Here is a 21016-nt window from a genome sequence, read left to right as displayed (position 1 = left end):
AAAGGCTGAATAATATTCCCAGTGTCTATATGCCACAGTTTTCGTTATCCTTTCATATATAAATGGACATTTAGGTTGTTTCCACATCTTAGCTTTTGTGAATAAGGCTGCAGTGAACACTGGAATGCCAATACCCTTCAGTTGTAATTCTTTTGGATGAATACCCAGACGCAGGATGGCTGGATCCTATGGTAGTTCTATTATTAATTTTTGAGACCTCTCCATCTTATTTTCCACGGCAGCCTCACCATTTTGTGTTCCCACCAACAGTGTACAATGGTACCAATTTTTCCACATCCTCACAACGCCTTTTTTTTCTTTTTTTTGTATAATGGCCATCCTGACAAGTGTGAGGTGATAACTCATTGTGGTTTTGATTTATGCTTCCCTGATGATTAGTGATATTGAACATATACCTATTGGTCTTTTGTGTATCTTTTTCAGGGAAATGTTTATTCAAGTCTTTAGCCCTTATTTTTTATTGGGTAATTAGTTTTTTGTTGTTGTTCTGTTTTGTTTTGCTGTTGATTTATAGGACTTCCTTATGTATTTTGGAACTTAACCTTTTCTGATATATGGTTTGTAAATATATTCTCCTATTCCAATGTTTGCCTTTTCACTCTGTTGTTTCCCATGTAGTGCAGAAGCTTTTTAGTTTGATGTAGTCCCATTTGTCTATTATTGCTCTTGTCGCCTGTGCTTTTTGTGTCATATCCATGAAATCCATACCTTTTTTTTTTTTTTTAGAGAGAGAGTGTGTGTTCAGGTGCAAGCAGTGGGGGAGGGGAAGAGGAAGAGAGAGGATCTTAAGCTGGCTTCAAGCCCAGGGTGGAGCCCAATGTGGGGCTTGATCTCACAACCCTGAGATCATGACCTGAGCTGAAATCAAGTTGGATGCTTAACTGACTGAGCCACCCAGGAACCCCAAGATCCATACTCTTTCTTTGCCTTCGTGTACACAGATACATTTTCAATATCTATAGCATGACCTCATTTTTATAGGAAAAAAAATACATATATAACCTATTTTTTAAGTATTTATGCTTAAACTATCTGTGGGAGCAAAAATGTATTTTCCCATTAATATCATGTAATGGATATCATATCATGTCAGTGTATATATATATTGATCTGTTATTTCTAAAATGGCTATATAGTAATAAGAAAAGCTATATTTTTTAAAGAAGAACCATTATTTTTAAATACATATTCATGTAAGTCCTCTTTGTAATTTATGATTAGGTATTTTATGCATGTGTTCCAAATTTTCTTTCCCAGATTGTAATTAAAAAATAAAGTTATTTTATTTACTTTGCTGTATAAAAGTGTTTAATTTCTATTTAAATTTATTAATCTTTAGTGGTGTCTAAGCTCTGAAGTGTGCTTTAAAAAGCCTTTTCTAAGCAGTCTATTTTAAATTTCTATGTTACCAATTATCTCCTCTTATGATGTGCTTCATTTTTTGGACACAATAATTGACCACATATTTAACAAATATGCTCCTTACTTGCTAAATAGATGTGGGGTACTCTAGAACAAAAACACATTCAAAAATAAAATAATATAAATAAATAAGGTAAAAAAGCAATCAAAGGGAAATAATAGGAGTATAAATTCATGACTAGAGTGGGGAAAATACACACATACACAAACACACACACATACATCTGGAATATACATTGGTATAAGTTGTTAGGTAGAGATCCAACTTTGTCTTTTTTTTTTTTTTTTTCAGATGGCTACCCCACTTGTCCCAAACCAGTTGTTGGATAATCTATCTTTTCCACACTGATATGAAATGACAGACATATTTTTAAAACCAGGCTTTCAAGCAATGTTTTTCAAGTAAGTCCCCATCTAGTCCACTGCCTTCACTGATAAAGATACTCTCACTATATCTTTAAGATTCATCTTTTCCGTGTGCTCCAACCCTAATAGCATGTGGATGACAATTGTGACTTTGGAGGCCTTAGGGTATTCCTACTGTCCCCTCTCTCAGCAGGAGACAGGTCAGAGAAGAAACTCTTTGAGCTGTTGATCTCAGAAATCATGTCTGGCCGTGCAGTGCCCTGAGGATTGGTGTAATGTATTTTGGGATGGCTGGCCCACTCTTTATCTAGGAGTTATGGATGAATTTCTTCGTCTATGAATTAAGCTCAGTCAATGTGTTGTGAGAGATGGTAAAGAAATCTGCATCCCCAATAATGAGTGTGGCCAGTGATTTAAGATAGCAGTCACAACATCACACATTTCCTTCTGAAACATTTGAGCAATATTTATTTTATTGAGATATCTGGAAAATTTCAACCATTCACAAGTCAACAGGTGGGATGCAACGTAGTATGTGGACAAAAGAGAATGACTGGGAGGTAGGAGGAGGCCCAGTTTCCTAGTCCTGACCTGACTCATGTAATAAGCAAGTAATCAGGGGACCAACTCAACGTATCTCAATTTTCTTCACCATCTATAGAAAGTATTTGGACTATATAATTTCTTGGTTTCCAGCTAGATAAAAGACTGTGGTTCTCTTAAGCATATGGTTCCTCTATTTTTTCATTTACAACTTATTTACAAAGTCGAGCCCTTGCTATGTGCAAAGAATTCTTCTACTCACTGATGAATAAGATATGGTTATTGTATTAAGGAGTTTATGAAAGGAGTTTCCTTGGAAGAGGGGTGTGGGATGGAACAGATTAGTATGACCTGAACTTAGAACATGCCAGTTTCCCCATTCCAAATTGGAATACCAGATCTGTGATGCACCATATCCCTATTGTAAGGCTTATTCTAATGATCCTGGTCAGTGTTAAAGTCCCTTCTAGGTTTGTGTGGGAATAACACACTGAATGTAGGTGGTAGTTCATAAATCCTTTTTCCAGTGGAGGCAGTTAGTGTTATTACCGATTTTTTTTTTTTTTTGCAAGACCCTTACTTAAGACTAATTCCTAAACAATATCGTGAAGCTGTACCTCAGTTACTAGGCTAGAAGTAATCCAAGCAGTAGAGGTTTCATGACCCCAAACTGGTGCTACTTCTGTTTCTATCTAAATTAGTATAACTCTACTGTGTTTTGTTGTTATTGTTTGTTTTTTGTAAATTCTCATCTCAGTAATTCACAAATGCTACACAAAGGACATAGGATTAAAACATTTGGATCAATAACTTCAGAAAGATGAGTTTTGACTAGGAGGAAGGAACATGGAAAAAAAACCATTTCAGTCCAGAAAACCTCTTTTTACAATACAGAAGTTCAAGATAAGAAAACACCCAACACCCTGTTGGAGATAAGTGGGAAAGAAGAATCAGTGGGAACCACGAAAGTCAGAAAGGAATCAACGAAATAGTGCGGGTAATGGAGACCCAAGGATGGTTGTCAGTGCTGGAGTGTAATAGGCTACGAACAGAAATAAGGTATGAGGAACTTAATGGGAGGGTGAAACGAGCGCGACTCCCAGGAAGAGCTTTTCAGTTTGTGCTTTCTGGTAGACAGTCAGCGGTGGTAGACCATGACAAATACTGCTTCATGAGCACATGGCAATGCAAACTCACAGGTTAAGGCACTCATAATCTCAGTGGTCATTGTACACAGTCTCTATACTATACATTTATTTTTTCATAGGTCTAAAAATGTCTGCACATTGGATTTCTGTTCAGTAAGAACTGACAGGGGGTTTAAGAAGGCCTAGTTTCAAAGAGTGAAAATAACTGAACAAAATTATATTTTTATAAAAGTACAATTTTTTTCCCATCCAGTCCATAGTGTTGTGGACTCTTGAGGCAACTTCCAACAAGAATGATGTTTTATATGCTTTCTACGGTAGCAGAGAGGTGAGTATCATGGTCTGTAGGGCAGAGCAATAAATATAACTCTGGTAATCCTTTGTACGTTTAAAGTCAGGGAATATTTCAAGGGACTCATTCTCATTTTGTTGGGATGAAGAAAATTAAATAAAAGCACAAAGTACCTGATTAAGGAGCAAAAAGATTTTAGGATTTGGTCAAGCACATAAAAGGGCCTAATGAGAGAAGGAATATATGTTACAATTTTCTGCCTTCAGTTGCTCAGCTAGATTCAATTAGTGGAGTTTTCTAAAAGATTTGGACCATATTTCCAATTCAGATATTATTAGAGATCATCATAACTTAAATCTCTGTACCGGCTTACATCAAATTACCTAACCTTCCAACCTAAAATCAATGTACTTAAATGTTTTCCTGGTGCTATGTATTTACACACACACACACACACACACACACACACACACAATAGCCCACTCTTGAAAGGAGAACTGTGTTAGGAGCAAGTATCCTCAGTATCCAGCATGTGGCTTGCACAGTGAGAGATTCCTGAAAAGTTTGGGGTTGATGATGAACCCAGTGTACAAGGGTTCCACATTAAGTCATAATTGGCTTTGTGTTGGGAGAGTATGTGTCAATTGGTGAAATCAGGCACAGAGGAGAGTAAGAGTTTCTCATATCAACAGCATAGCAACTGATCACCCACGTGTTACTCAAAACAATAGAACGTCAGGGAGGATTTTTCTAATCCCAGAATAGAGGCGTGATCTTGCCTTGATGTCTTTCTTGGAGAAAACGTCTACAGCAGATCTGATGGAGAATCTGAGGGAAGAACTGACCTGTTTCATCTGCTTGGATTATTTCACCAGCCCCGTGACCACTGAGTGTGGGCACAGCTTTTGTCTAGTGTGTCTCCTGAGGAGCTGGGAGGAACACAACACTCCTTTATCTTGTCCTGAATGCTGGAGGACCTTGGAGAGCCCACACTTCCAGCCCAATGAGCGTTTGGGGAGGCTGGCTGGCATCGGCAAGCAGCTCCGATCTCAGGTGCTGCAGAGTGAGGGCGAACAAGACAGCTATGGGAGAATGCTGGCAGGCACTAAGGTGTTCTCTGAGGATAAGCAGGGTATAAACATTTTCTCAACTCAATGTCATGGAATAAACAGATCGTATCCCTCAAGTGAGGCTGAGGAGCGTCACAAAGTAAGATTGGCTGCTCAATATAAATCTCAGAATACAAATCCTGTTCCATCACTTATTCCCATGATATTCTCTATTGGTGACAATTATGGGTACTGGTCTCCAGGCACCAGACCACAAACTTGGTGTGGATACTGCTTCACCCTTTGTGTTAGATCCCACTCATCTTGTTTTTATTGGTCCTTGAGGCTTCTTCACAAACTGATGCTCTGCTCATTTGCCACAGAGAATTTGTTTCTATTGCAGGAGAAACTCCAGGAAATCCTAAATCTTTTGCATAAAAAGAGAAAGGAAACCCAGGTTATATTAACCCATGAGAAGGAGAGAGTAATACTGTGCAAGGTCAGTATCTGTCTTACTTCTTGTAGATGATTCTATGAGAGGGACTAAAGGGATACTTAGTGAAATACCAGGGGAAAAAGACAAAAATTTTCTAATCACAGTCCTACAATATGCAATGTCCTTATTTTGGACTGCTTCCTTCTGCTTGTCCACCTGGGAATCCCAAGACTCAGTTAAAACAATTCCCCCATCCCCAGGCCTGCTTATTTATTTATTTTTTTCCTTCTTGGTCCACCCGTACAACTTGATGGCTACCTCTATTATGGCTCTGATTATAATTTTTTAAAGTTACAAATTATAGACAACATAGGATGAAAATCCATAGAAAAGGAATATCTCAAACGCTTTGGGGAAAAAAGAGAGTGCAAATAAAAAAAATAAAGACAAAGGGAAATTAAGGCCAAATAATAGTCTGGGTTAGTACACCTGAACAAATACTTGAGTTAGTCACAGATTTGAAGTCGAGGGGTCTAACAAAGAGCTAACTGTTTAGTTAGACATTCAAAAAATATGTGTGTGTATCTGATTCTCCCAATACACTGAGTTCTTAAATGGGAGTATTTGTGATGTGCATCTCTATTTCTGGATGTGATCCAATGTCTACTTTCATTGGATATTTATTAAATAAATGAACACATGCTTTTTTCATATTTTTGTCCTTTATTTATTTATTTTTTATCGTGGAATGGATCACCACCTGTCATAGTTTATTTTTGTTTTTTTTTTGTTTTTCCCCACTAGAATGACACCTTCTGGGAGTAGAAATTTTGGTTTTGTTTACTACTGTATACATACATACCTTCTAAAATATCACACTATCCACCCAATTACTTAATACAATATATGTTGTGTGTCATGGCAGAACTCTAGGACTTTGTAAGGATTAAGAATCTACATAGGCATTTCTGCTGCTAACTTTATTATGTCATTCCTGTTTGTGTATGTGTGCGCGCATGCACGTGTGTGTACGTGTGTGTGCGTGTGTTGGTGGCAGGAAGAGACAAAGGCCTGTAAACAGGTTGTTGTGTCAGAATATGGAAAAATGCACCAGTTTTTGAAGGAGGAGGAACAGCTACAGCTCCAGTTACTGGAAAAGGAGGAAAGAGAGAACATGAAGAAACTAAGGGACAATGAGATCAAGCTGACCCAACAAATAAGAAGCCTGAGCAAAATGATTGAACAGATAGAGTCCACGTGTCAGAGCTCCATTATAGAATCGTTTGAGGTGAGAATATTGGGAAAAATCAATGGAATAACAACAACAACAACATGTAGTAACCCATACTTTTTCAAGACACGCAAAGTAAGTTTTTCTTTATTTCCCTGAGAAACTAAATTCCGGTCCCCAAAGAGTTTTCCTTAAGAATTAATGTTCTATAGTATAAATAAAGTCTTGAAGAGACAGAGAAAAAAAAAACCCAGTGGAATACCTAGCCAAACCAAGCCTGATGATGACTCTAATTTCTGCTCTGTCTGCAACTTCAGCTTCGTCAGTTATTTTCAGTCGAAGGAGCACGTCCTAGGTGTTGCTGCCACCTTACATTTCATCTTCACAAAGACCCGATGAAGTTAATTGCTGTTATATGCACTACAGGTTTGCTGTCTACGATGCGGGTTTATAGTAGCACTCGTTTAATAATTCAGACCCATGGCAGTTAGGAAATTTGCCTGTCAAACAGCTAGTAGGTGATCATATTCTGTACGGAGCCCATACTCTTCACCGTCTTTGCTCTGCCGCCTTCCTGGGCTACTGCTTTCTCTGGGGCCTTTGTCAACACGCGCTGTGGGAGCTGGATGCAACCGCAGTTCTTCCTCCTCCTCGACGGGCTCCACAGAATGCTACTCTTTGGCTTAGTGATTTTCCAGCAACCCACTTCCCCTGCACACAGGCTTAGCCTAGTCATTGTGAGAACCCTCCCCTATTCATAGGAGGGCCCCCCCACCCCCGCCTCGCCCCCGGAGGATGCTAGGGATGTTTTTCCAGCACATGCTCGCCCACGCAAGGCGTTCTAGAGCCACAGAAAGTGGATTCTGTGAGATTTCCAAGGATTAGATTCTGTCTCTGGATTCTGGCTTTGCTAGAGATTGAAGTGCACCGATACTAACCCTCTTTCCTTTACACCCTCAGGATGTGAAAGGCACACTGGAAAGGTAGGTGTGCATTCTGTGTCCGGCTGATACAAGGGTGTAAGTTACAGGGCTGCACTACTGTGGAGATCAGCTTGTGAGAGTGGGGATGAGGGTGTCCAGCTGTTGGGGCCAAGCGAGCATGTTGGGGCAGGTCAGGCGGTCTGTGCAGGGGACACAGAGTGATGGTCTCTGCCCTCTTGCAGGACTGAGCCACTCTTGCTTCAGTGTCCCGAGGCCACCACCACGGAACTGACTCTCTGCCGCATCACTGGAATGAGGGAGATGCTAAAAAAATTCAGCAGTAAGTCAGCCTGATGTGTCAAACCTCCAGGGATCTGTGGAGTTAACTTTGGGGTATACTAAGGAATGCAAAACTGAGTTCTTAGGCAGTTTCCTCTGACAGAGACTATTCACTATCTGGGTGCCAGGCTCTCAGCAAAGGCACCCTGAGTCAGCACGAAACATCAGGGAGGGCTGGGGCCACAGACCCTCTCTACTCTGGAGCAGACAGAAGCAGACTCGATTGATGGCTCATCTGCCTTTGTTTTCTGTCTGAGGAGTCCTGGCACTTCCTTTGTTTGTTTTTATGGTTCTGTTTTGTCCATTTCTTCCGCTTGCTTATACACACACACCTCCTCAGGGGTTTCTGCATTTCTACCTCTGTTCTTGTCAGCATAAAGCTACTTAGACTTTTTAGTCCTAATGAGGCAAAATTCAAACTATCCTTTTATTTTTAAAAAAATTTTTAAAGATTGTGGCACCTGGGTGGCTCAGTCGTTAAGAGTCTGCCTTCGGCTCAGGTCATGATGCCAGGGTCCTGGGATTGAGCCCCACATCGGGCTCCCTGCTCAGCGGGAAGCCTGCTTCTCCCTCTCCCACTCCCCCCGTTTGTGTTCCCTCTCTCGCTGTATCTCTCTGTCAAATAAATGAATAAAATCTTAAAAACAAAATCTTTAAAAAAATTTTTAAAGATTTATTTATTTATTTGAGAGAGAGAGAGACAGAGAAGTGGAGGGGGGAGGGGTAGAGGGAGAGGGAGAGAATCTCAAGCTGGCTCCATGCCCAGTGCAAAGCCAGATGAGGGGTTTGATCTCAAGATGCTGAGATCATGACCTGAGCCTAAACCAAGAGTCAGATGCTTAACTGACTCTGCCACCCAGGTGCCCCTCACACTATCCTTTTAGAATGCTCTAGGTCTTTAGGCTGGCTGAGACCAAGACAGGTTAGCCTTAGTTTTCAACTTTTACCTTGTTGACAATTTGACCTTCACAGGAAGGTCTAATGAGCTTTGGATTCAGTAGATATTTGGTAAGTGTCTACTATGTGCCCCGCACCATGTTTTTTCAGTTCTAGGCTTTCTTACAGTGATGAATAACACAGGCTTGCCTTTGCTTTTATAGAACTTTCAGTGGAATTGAAGAGACATTCATCTCAAATAATGAGTGATGATTAGGATTTGATCTATAAATAAAAGTATGAAATTGTGTGGTAGGGGCACTTAGTCTTATCTTGGGGGTCAGTGAGGGTTGGAGGCCTCCTCTGTGACCTCCGCTCAGAAGAACTCCAGCTGAGGAACCACAACCCACCTTGGCTCAAGTGAATACAAATGACAGAGTGCACCCTGTGTGGATAAATAGCTCTGAGTTTTAAACTTATGCTGTAAACAGAAAACTTACATTCCATTGTATCACAGATTCCTCTCCCCCCTCTCAGGCAGGCTAAATGTCACCATCCCCATGACTCACACCTGCGTCTTTTTAGAAATTTACTCCTGGTGTTTGTGAAATAGTGCAAGAAGGGCTCAGAGATTCTGTTCTGAGCAAAACAAAAATCCTCACCACACTCACCTAAATTATATTTTTAAAAATAGGATTGGAAACTAAGAATTTAATTTAAATTCCACATATATAAGAGGGTTTTCAGGAATGTAAGGGAAGTTTCATTCTTTTCTCCTCTTGCAGCAGACATAACTCTGGATCCAGCTACAGCCAATGCTTATCTTGTCTTGTCTGAGGATCTGAAGAGCGTGAGACACGGAGGAATCCGACAGCACTTACCTGACAACCCAGAGCGATTTGACCAGTCTGCAACTGTGCTCGGCGCTCAGATCTTCACCTGTGGGAGACATTACTGGGAGGTGGAGGTGGGCAACAAGACTGAGTGGGAGGTGGGCATTTGCAAGGACTCAGTGAGCAGAAAAGGCAATCTCCCAAAGCCACCGGGGGACCTCTTCTCACTCATAGGCTTAAAAATTGGAGATGATTATAGTCTTTGGGTCTCATCACCTTTGAAAGGTCAACATGTCAGAGAGCCTGTGCATAAGGTTGGTGTTTTCTTAGACTATGAGTCTGGACATATAGCATTCTACAACGTGACAGATGAGTCCCTCATCTACAGCTTCCCTCCAGCCTCTTTCCAAGAGGCTCTCAGGCCTATCTTCTCCCCTTGCCTCCCAAATGAAGGGACAAACACAGGCCCACTTACCATCTGCTCACTGAACAGTTTTGTCTGAGGAAGATGCCCCTGAGCCTTCACTAAGGATGAGGTCTAAGACCAACAGAAGATTATGATTAATGCATTGACACTATTAACATCGGGTGATCTGAAAGGAAAGCCACTCCCCCCCACCAAAGAGTTTCCATTAACTTGAGCCGCAATCAACAGCAAATTGGACAACCAACTTTCAACACCATAGAAGACTGATCATATCCTGTCTTTAATCAAGTTCATTATTTAGACTGCCCCACATATGTACTGGTCACTAAAACTATAGAGATAGAATGCACCCTTATTATCCCCGACCCCACTGTCATAGGCCAGTTTTATAAATATATGTCTTGTTTTTGAGTGTATTTATTTATTTGACTCTAAAGAAGAACTCTGCTATTTGAATGTGTCTTTGTTCTATGTGCAGAGCTTTGCATACTGGGGCAATCCTAACTCCTCTGGGGCTGGGGCTGGGGCTAGTTTGGGGGTGGGGAGATGCATGGGTCTCCTTTTCAGGGTTGGTGAGGACTCATGACTCAGCCTCCACTGAAAAGTTGCTTTTCTTCCCATCCCATGGGGTCTGGAGTATCTGTACTCAGGAAGGCTTACATGTTCAGAATGCTGCAAATACAGGTGTGGATATCATCATATCATTCATGTTACCATACCCACAAGAGGCTGGAACCTTCTGTGAATATGTTCAAAGATCACAGAGCAAAGTCTCTTTTCAATAAATGTATCAAGGCTGTGGATGCCAAATGACTTCACTGAATTTTTTATAGGTTATTTTCTGTGCTTTTGCTACTTGCTAAGAGCAGAAGGCTTTTAATCACTGGAAGGTGAAATCAAGTCTACTCTCCATCCCAAGGTGCTAGGGTTTGTGAAGAAGTTTTGTAGGCCGACCTTCTTTTGGCTGGTCTCAGATAACCTTCTGCTGGAGGTCTGCACTTATGCTCCCCATTCTTAGTGCTCCGTGCCTGCAGGGTTTTGTTTTTGTTTTTGTTTTGTTTTGTTTTTTTCCTCCGCAGGTTTGTTTGTTTGTTTTAATTCTTCCTTCTTGCTCACATTGCAGAAGGGCACCCATCACAGAGGGTACCCCTTACTGTCTCTTCCCACTCACAGAAGTCACTGTCCATGTTTTCAGTCTCAGACAAGAAAACTGATAGGAGTCACAACTCCAAAATTATTAAGAAAAATGTTTATCACAGATTTAGGTCTTTAAATGAGAGACTAAGCCGGGGGAAGATTGATAATTGAATCTGTTAATAAGCATAGAAAATCACAGGGAGGGAGGTAAGTAAACGAGGGAGGATAGCTAACTGGCTTTATTTTAGGGTTGGTGTTCACCCTTCTCATTAACCTAGATCTGCTTTCTCTTTCAGACTTATGCATCTTCATCTTGTGCTCTCATAGGCAGGGGAGCAGATCTGAACTAGACTTTGGGTCCCAAATCATGGCCTCTTCTGTTCTCTGTATTCACTGTTTGCATTTTCACCCTGAAATCACATATACTTAGAATCAGAGAACTGCAGAGGGGAACCAATCACACTCTCTTGGAACGATTTGTAGCTGTTCCCCATTTTTTTAAATTTATTAAATTTGATTCTTGATTTATCACCTCAAAAAGCTAAGAAACAAATCATGAACAGCAAACACCAAATATATTTGGACTGTGTCTTTCTCAATTGCAAAAAAACCCACATTGATTTTTTAAAATTTTAATAAATGAATAGACAGGTCATACATTTTAACTTAATGTGCATTATATTAAATTGTGGTGTAACTGAGGTGATAGCTTCTTTTTTTCCCCTTTGTCCTAAAGGGGTTGGTATTATCGAGGAAACCAGCCAATTTTTTTCCTCTGGCAAAGTCACCCCATGCGGATCATTGTCTGTATGGGCCTGCCTCCGATCAGGTGTGTGGAGAAGATTGAATCTATACTATTTTTACCCTGCTGAGTTTGCGTAAACCACCACGAAAAAGTTGCAAGAAAATTTTCACCCAAGGCTCCCCGACATAAACCCTAAGTCAAGCAGATGTGGTGGTGGGGATGGGAGGGAGAGTAGCTGGAATCAGCAATTGAGAGGTGCACTCCCTTGCTTGGCAAACTCACCCCTTGCATTGTTCCAGGGCCTGGTCTCTCTGCCTCTGCCTTTGAACACTTGACAAAGACATTTTCTCAAATACGAATGGTGTCCCACATGGGACCTGCCACCATTACTCAAGCTATCCCCTTTCCCTCCTATTAATGCCTTGTCTCCTTCCCAAATCTGTCTTCTACCCCTTCCTTAGTGGAAGATTTCCCCAGGACATAGCAAGTGACAGCCTCTTGTAGTACCCATTACAACATGGAATCCAGAATCCTGGCCATTCCCCTCTCTACCTATTGGCCAGAGGAGAGGGGGTATGTTGACTCCTGAGGGCAGAGGACGTCAAGAGTGATCTCCCACACAGGATTGCAATTTGATTTTTTTCATTTTTTAAAAAAATTGTCTTTGCTTGTCCTAGAGTACTTTAAAATAAAATATTATGGGGTACGTGGGTGGCTTAGTCAGTTGAGTGACTGACTCTTGATCTCAGGGTCCTGAGTTCAGTCCCCACGTTGGGATCCACACTGGGTATGGAGCCTAGTTAAAAATAGTAATAAAAATAAAATAACAAAAATAAAGTAAAATATTATACCTCTTTCGCCCTGAAATCTAATTAACCAATAAAACTCCATTAACACTTCAAATGAGGACTTTATCTACCCTCCTGCCCTAATTACCTCTTCCCCCAACAATGTAACTTTGACCTGTTATGCTTCCAGTACTTACTTCGGCACCTCATATTACTTTGGATTACTTTACAAGGCCCCCTTAGTGATATAACTGAGCAATGTGCCCAATCAACCTTTCTCTATTCTTGAATTTCTCCTTGTGCATATAACTTAAAGGTGTGGGAACAGATTAATAGTAGGTCCCAGTAGGAAAATTCAAGAATGATAAGATGTACAGGGATAAAATTTTAAAAATTGCATATGATCTCACTACACAGAGATTACCGATGCTTATATTATGGTGTGTGTCTTTCTAGTCTTTTTCTATGCATATGTATTTTAAGCAACATGAAAATTAATATCTTAATTTTATATTTTGAGCTTCTTATATTTCTTCAAAATATGACTTTTTATCCCTAAATATATAAGCATGTATTTTCTAAGAATTAACCCATTTTGTTAAATTACATTTATTTTTACATTCAACATTCAACAAATGATATTATTTGGTAAATTATCCATATTAAAAATTTCCCAATTAGCCTTATAATGTTCTTTATGGCTTTTTTTTTAAGTCTTCCAGTATCCAGGAATAATATAGGATTGTGCATTAAATGTAATTGTCTTGGAAAATATGATTTTTAATGGCAGTAATATTTCATTATATAAGTGTCCCTAATTTATTTAATCATTCCCCTACTGCAGGACATTTAGATTGTTCTCCATTGGTAGCTATTATAAATGACACTGTGATGAATGCGCATGTACACAAACCTCTGGGTGTATCTCTAATTACTCACCAATATGTCTCCTGCAGTCATGTTTGCAGGTTATATGTTCCCCTACAAAAGTTTTATGTGCACTGCAGGTAGTCCGAAAGCTTTTACTCACTGGCATTTCCACACTGAAGATGCAGACACACAGTTTTGAGAAAAGTGAGAGAACATGTTTCCCCTTGCCCTATGGTTTTGCCAGAAGCACTGCATTTATTTAAAAAAAAACCATCCTGGGAGGAATTGGGCAGTCGTGCTAGGGTTTTGAAATAAATAGCCCTTAGCTGGAACACTTAACTTCACCTCAAGGTAACTGTTTCCACTTTGACAGATTCTTTTAACTCTCTGAGCCTTTTTTTCTCTTCTCAAAAATGTGGAAAATAGGTATGTGTTGTGATGATTATGGGAAAACACAGAAAAGCAATTAATCCACGGTGCATGATGAATTTTTTTTAGTCCCCCCCCCTTCCTGACCCTTACCATTTTGCAATTTATTAGAAAGAGGAGAGAAGAGCCACAGAAACCTTGTGTGGAATATGGAAAACATTGGCACCAAAATCATCAAAATATTTCCAAACAGGTGTCCTATTTTAGGGGGGAAAGTGTTAACATAAAATTCAATTGAAAGAAAAGAAAACATCTATGCATTGTTTTCTTATCTTTTATGAAAGTCCTTTTGACCTTCACACTTGTGAGCATATATTACCCAATTTTGAAGTAAATTAATATTAAAATTATAAAAATAAAACTACTCTACCATCCAGCAATCACACTACTAGGTATTTGCCCAAAGAATAGAAGAACACTAATTCAAAGGGATACATGCACCCCTATGTTTATAGCAGTATTATCTACAATAGCCGAATTATGGAAGCAGCCCAAATGCCCACCGGTTAATGATGGATAAAGAAGAAGTGGTACACACACACACACACACACACTGAAATATTATTCAGCCATAAAAAAGAGTGAGATCTTACCATTTGCAACAACATGAATGGAGCTGGAGAGTGTAATGCTAAGCAAAATGAGTCAGTCAGAGGAAGACAAATACCATATGATTTCAAAACCTCATATGTGGAATTTAAGAAAAATGAGCAAAGAGGAAAAAAGAGAGAGGCAAGTCAAGAAACAGTCTCTTAACTACAGGGAACAAGCCAATGGTGACCAGAGGGGAGGTGGGTGGGGGGATGGGTGAAATAGGTGATGGGGATTAAGGAGCGCACTTGTCATGATGAGCACCGGGTGTTGTATGGAAGTGGTGAATCCCTATATTGTACACCTGAAACTAATATCATACTGTATGTTAACTAACTGTGGACTTAAAAACTTAAAAGCAAATTAATATAATAAATGGGAAATAAATAAAAATAAAAACTACTTTACGGTAGTAATCTCATTTTCATTCCTTGGCAATCTCACACCCTTTGCTCTGGGCTCTGAGGACCTGGTAAGAACTTTGCTAATCATTAGTTCTGCTAGCCCTTAAAGCGCTGCACCCAGAGGAACGGGGGATGCAGCCTTCCTCACTCACCTCACTCAATGGTGCTCCAGTAGATTAGAGGTGTCCTGAGAACCTGAGACCATCAGCCTTTGGGTGGGGCTTGGAATGGTCACCACCAGCTGCGAATGTCTTCCTCCTTTTAAAACATGTTAGATGTGTTAAAAAAAAAAAAACTTATGAAAACAGTTATAAACATATAGGCCTTATAAAAACATGTTAGATGTGTGATACAACATGGAGAAGTTTGGAAAGCATTGCCCCTCCCCTACCGCAGGACTCTATAAATAACGGGAACATGATTTACGACTCACCTGGGATGTCCTATTAACAGCTTTCTTATTGATACCTGGCAGGAAGGAACCAACTTTTGCAAGGCTTGAAGCTTATACAAATGAGGGGAGTCATTTTTAAGATAAAATGATTAAAAGTTACCAAGTCTAACATTAGGTCCAGGGTCTTAAAGGGTCTCAGACAATAAGGGGCCTGAGGCTACAGTTTACCTATTTTCATGGTGTGTCTGTCTCTGGGTTGGCTGGATCGGAGACAACGGGCAAAGGCAGTGAAGCCAGACCTAGGTTCACCACTTCCTAACTGTACAGCCCTGGGCGAGGTGCATACTCTCCCCGGGCCTCGCTGCCTTCATCAGCGACATGGGGTCGACAGCCTATCTGCCTCATGGGACTGTTGCAGCAAATGGCATAACACTTATATTCAGAACACTGCCTAATTTAAAGTATAACTATGAAATAGATGTAAATTGTTAATAGGTCCTCTCTGAGCTTTGGCATCTACATTAGCCGGATTCTGTTTGCATTTTTGAATACTGCTTTCCGTGGCTCTATTTCCTACTGTTCTGACCATGAACTTACTATATCTGAGTTCCAAATATTGCCTTCTCCTACTTGCATTCCTGCCCTTGAGGTCTTGGTTTCTGTTCTTTTTTTTTTTTTAAAGATTTATTTATTTATTTGAGAGAGCGAGAATGAGAGAGAGTACATGAGAGGGGGGAGGGTCAGAGGGAGAAGCAGGCTCCTCGCTGAGCAGGGAGCCCGATGCGGGACTCGATCCAGGGACTCCAGGATCATGACCTGAGCCGAAGGCAGTTGCTTAACCAACTGAGCCACCCAGGCGCCCGATTTCTGTTCTTGATGGAAGCTCTACCTCAAAGCCTATTGCTGGTCCTGTGGAATTCCTAATTTTAGTTCTTACTCCTCATCCCTTAGGAAGTTTTCCTAAAAATTCTTGAGCATTTCAAATATTGCCTTCTATTTAACGCATTGATTCCTCCAGTTCATGATTCAAATAGTAAACTCTTCTGAATTATAAGTGGCAATATTCAGAGCTGTTATTTTCTTTCTGGGTTGTGTTTTTCATAGTGATGGTGGATCCACAAGTTCTTGGTTCAAAGGGAAATTCTTCCTCCGCCACTGTTTGATTTCATTTTGGTGAGGGACAGCCTCTCTTCACAGAGCATCTGGGTCATCTGCTCACCATCCAGATGAGAAACAAATGTCCAGGGTGCTCAGGAGAGGCAGATTGCCCACTGGGTGCGGAATGTGAGCAGGATGTGTTATGTGTGGTGTGCGTGTGTGTGTGTGTGTGTGTGTGGTTGTATGTGGCATGTTAGGTGCGTGTGTGTATGGGTGGGTATGTATGTGTGTGGTGTGTGTGTATGGCATGTGATATGTGGTGTGTATGTGTTGTGTGTGTGTGGTGTGTACGTCTGTGATATTTGGTGTGTGTGGTGTTATGTGTTGTGTGATATGTGTCTGTGGCATGTGGTATGTGTGTATGGTGTGTGTGCTGTGTGCGTAGTGTGCTATGTTTGTGTCTGTGGTATGTGGTGTGTACGGAATGTAGTTCTGTGGGGTGTATGTGTGTGTGTGTGTGTGTGTGTGTGTGTCTGATATGTGGTGAGGGGAGTGTGGTAAAGGGAGAGTCCCAGAGGGAGCTTAGTTTCTCTTCAGAGTCTCTTCTCTGCACTCCTTCTTGACGCCTCAAATCGTACCCTCCCCTTCAAGTTGCCACTCTGCCTTTGCTCGATTCTCCTTGTCTTCCAAGTCTCCAGTTTCTGGGAAATGAAGAATGGGCTCTGTAAACCTGCTTTGAGAAGAGAATCTCCCCAGGGTTTTCTTGGACTCTGTTTCTGCAGCTGGAGAGGTGATGAGAGAAAGATGAGCAAGAAGAGCTGCAGAAGGCACAGAGCGGGGCCAGATGGCTGCTTGGTGATAGTGCCCCACCACACACCTGCTTCCCCGAGGAAGTCAGAGACACGCTCGAGGCTCATCGGGAGGGACTCATGCTGCTTTTACATACATCCTATTTATTTTATAACTAGCCCTTTTCTATTAATGAGCATTACTCACCGGTCAGTTTTAAGCCACATAAATATTGAGAACAATATTATACTACATATAATACTCTAAGCTTTGCATTTAAAGTCTAAATCTCTTTTTCGTTTGTTTGAGCTCTGGACACTATCTTAGGAAATAATGTAAGGTTTCTCCTTTCTTTCTTTCTTCTCTTTGCATCCATCTAAAAAACTGTTACATGCAGTTAAAATTTTATTAGACATTTTAAAGAGTAACTGTGACATGTGTTGTCTCTTTTGAGGTGCTGGAAATGTTCTCTGCTTATCTGATTACATCTTGTGTTCAGTTTGTGAAAACATATTGAGCTGGAAATTTATATGTCCAATTTCTGTATGTAAATTGTACTTCAGTAAAAGCTTTCAAAAAAGTGGCTGCTTCTTATTGCAGGTTGGGTCCCAGTCTGCAGGAGCAGATGCCGAGTAGGAGTTTAGCGTGCATGTTCTTCATTTTTTTAAGGGAATGCTCTGGAGTTCAAGATTCTTCCTTCTTCCTTCTCTCCCTCCCTCCCTCCCTCCTTCCCTCCTTCCTTCCTTTCTTCCTTCCTTCCTTCCTTCTTTCCTTGAAACCTGATTTATATTTTCCAAGTGGTTAAATTACATGTTTTCATGAAGTATCTTGTAAAATAGCCCCATTTCCCTGTTCTTTTCTTTCTTTCCTCTTTTCCTTTTATTTTTATTATGGTAAGAACACAACACGAGATCTGTGTCTTACACACATTTAAGTGTACAATACAAGGTTGTTAAGCATAGGCATGATGTTGCACAGCAGACCTCTAGAACTTAACCATCTTGTATAACTGAAGCTTTATACTTGCTGATGAGCAACTCCCTATTTCTCCCTCTCCCAGCTCATGCAACCAGCATTCTGCTCTCTGCTTCTCTGAGTTTGACCAAGGCCTTTTCAGTGGAGGGGAAGGAAGCAGGAATATGCAGAGGGAGAAGTCTAGCTGAGATGCAAGCTCAGTGACAGACTGCCATGGACAAACACTGGAGGAGCACTGGAGCTAAAATGGCCTTTTAGACTAGAGTCGTCAAGAGCTGGATCGAGTTGGCCCAGGCTTTATTGATGCACTGTCGATGTGATGTGTCACCGCATATGAGTGCCCTTGAGCGAGGTGGCTCTCTGCCACTGAGGCATTTCTTGAAGGGGCAACAAGGACAGCAAGGCCTTCTTTGCTGGGGGATCTGGGAGAAACATCAAAATGTCCAACGCTGCAACACTGGAGACCAGGACCAGAATAGGAGAGGGGAAGAACAGGGTTCTGTTGGACTTCCATTTTAAAGCTCTCTATTATCTAATAATAAAAAAAAAAATCCATGTGGGTGCATTCCTTTAACTAAATGAAAGTAGTATTTGACATGTCCACATAGTAGAATCATTATTTTAAAATCATATCTAGCACATGATTTTTTTGCTCATAGAAATTTAAATGAGGGCTTGTTATTCTAAAGTGCTCATGTGTATGTTGCTTTATTTCAGTGTGAGTCTTCCACAAAATGTTCTTTCCCTGGATGTTATATTTGTCTTATTTTATTCAGCATTTAGCTTACTTACCACTTTTTACTTTGATTGACTTCCATTTATGAATTTTCATCTTATTTTGGACATCAACTTTAAAATTTTTTTTTTTTTTAAGATTTTATTTATTTATTTGACAGAGAGAGACACAGCGAGAGAAGGGAAGATAAGCAGAGGGAGTGGGAGAGGGGGAAGCAGGCTTCCCGCCAAGCAGGGAGCCTGATGCGGGGCTTGATCCCAGGACCCTGAGATCAGGACCTGAGCCCAAGGCAGACGCTTAACGACTGAGCCACCCAGGCACCCCGGCTCTTTTTTAAATTGATGGATTGACTTGTTCTTCCTTATATGCTTTTGGTCAACTTTATCAAATTCATTGTTCCCATGGTTAGCCTTTATGAGGTAAGAACATTCAAATGGAAACAAGTTTCAGTGGGAGAAAGAAAGGTATGGCAGAACTCTAATTACGGGGAGTGTAATTGACCAAGGTCCCAGCTGCTGAGTTTTGAAATCCATCATATCTGTGCACGAGCCATGCTTCCTGCAGTCTTCTCTTGAGTATGGCCCAGAGCAGAAGGGATACTAATGCAGACCCATTTCTGGGACATACAGAATTTCTCTGATGGCCGACTGGCTGGCCAAAGCAATCATCCAAACTCCCATCCAACCTTTTTTCCTCCCCTCCTTCACTTTGGGGTGCAGTCTTAGCATGTTCTCTCCCTGTTTCACTTACAAAAGGATGTGCTGGATCCCACTGGGCTGGGACCAGCTCAAGAGGATTGTGGGCATCTCTTCTCAACTTGGGGCTCAGGGACACCATGTTGATAGCTTGAAATGGGCTACAGTGGGAGTAATTACAGCAAGCAAGGTACACATATTACAAATCAAGTCTTCTCCCGGTAGAGACCTAGTTGTTGAACAATTATCTGCACACTATTGACCTCATCAGCATTTGCCTTCATAAAATCCCTTCACATTTAATTCCCTTTGGTGTCTGTTTCTTGAAGCACCCATATTAACACAAAAGAGTTGAGGAGAAAAAATCAGTTTTGGACATGTTGCTACAGCAGATAGAAATCTTGAGACCCACCAAGACCATCAAAGTAAGATTGCTTTCTTCAGTAGGAAAATTATCATCAGTCAAGTCTAAGTTGTTGCCCTTAGGAACTAAAGCTTAGGATATTGGCTTTTAACAAAAGTAACTCCAAAGATTGAGGTAGTGCACCTTTTCTGGCTTTTTGGCCTCTAAAATCTTCCAAAGCTGACCTGGCTTCCAGGCTTCTCATCTACAAATTCTTCAGTGGGATGGGAATTATTTTTTCCTTAAATGCATTTTTGACTTTCCTCAAGTCATTTATCATCATAGACCAATCTTTTCTCAATTGTCCCTCTATTTCCAAATTCTTGCTACCTCTCTTTGCTGCTCTTGAAAATCTCTGGAATCTTTTTTTAAACACTAATCCATTACAAGGCAATTCATGAAATTTGCCTTCCTTTTTCTCAGGTGGTCTAGCTCCAAGTCTGCAATTTTTAACCATTATTTTAGTTGCAGGAAAAAAAAAAAAATCCTTCACATACTGAATGTACAAAGCTATACTTATTAACTCTTCAGGAGTTGGACAAATAATTTGATTATTTTTTCTCATTATCTTCTACAGGGAAGAGGCTAAGAGTAAGTCTTTAAAAAGAGCAAGCTGGGGCAACCCCCTCGGGTCCCCTCCCTCCTTGGGAGCTTTGTATTATGACTTTGGTATCACTCAATAAACCTCGCTTCGCTGCCCACCAAAAAATAAATAAATAAATAAATAAATAAATAAAAATAAATTAAAAATAAAATAAAAAGGGTAAGCTGTGGAAGACACATGATCTGCTTAGTAGGGCCTTAGCATTATGCTGTTGGAAATCAGATTCCATTTTATATACTTCTTCTCATCTTTACCTTTCACCTTATGGACAATATCTTGGTTTTGTGTTTGGGTTCAGATCCTTATCCTTTCCCTGGAAGCTTGGCCCTCTGGGTACTGTACCCTGGCTTTCTATCCCCATAGTTAATCATCACAGCTTAGGGCTGAGGTAAACAAGCTCACTCAGATACCCGGAGCCATTGCTTTGAAACTTTTTTAGTGTATTTATGACG

General features: G+C 40.6%; 1 protein-coding gene across 1 annotated transcript; it reads left to right on the top strand.

Annotated features, from left to right (window-relative positions):
- The first annotated feature begins 4575 nt into the window (after positions 1 to 4575).
- TRIML1 (tripartite motif family like 1) lies at positions 4576 to 9982 on the top strand. The gene is made up of 6 exons (XM_032413224.1): positions 4576 to 5001; positions 5245 to 5340; positions 6335 to 6565; positions 7469 to 7491; positions 7674 to 7771; positions 9432 to 9982. Exons 1-6 carry the CDS (start codon positions 4576 to 4578, stop codon positions 9980 to 9982), a joined length of 1425 nt encoding a protein of 474 aa, XP_032269115.1.
- Positions 9983 to 21016: the final 11034 nt, after the last annotated feature.

Source organism: Phoca vitulina, unplaced genomic scaffold, assembly GCF_004348235.1.
Source record: "Phoca vitulina isolate PV1807 unplaced genomic scaffold, GSC_HSeal_1.0 scaffold15, whole genome shotgun sequence".
Lineage (NCBI taxonomy): Eukaryota > Metazoa > Chordata > Mammalia > Carnivora > Phocidae > Phoca > Phoca vitulina.
The sequence above is the reverse complement of the archived record's forward strand: the minus strand, read 5'-3'. Positions and strand labels throughout refer to the sequence as shown.

Coding starts and splice junctions, on each gene's coding strand:
- TRIML1 (XM_032413224.1), top strand. CDS start 4,576: ATGTCTTTCTTGGAGAAAACGTCTACAGCAGATCTGATGGAGAATCTG. Junction 6,566..7,468: donor CCATTATAGAATCGTTTGAG/GTGAGAATATTG, acceptor TTACACCCTCAG/GATGTGAAAGGCACACTGGA. Junction 7,772..9,431: donor GATGCTAAAAAAATTCAGCA/GTAAGTCAGCCT, acceptor CTCCTCTTGCAG/CAGACATAACTCTGGATCCA.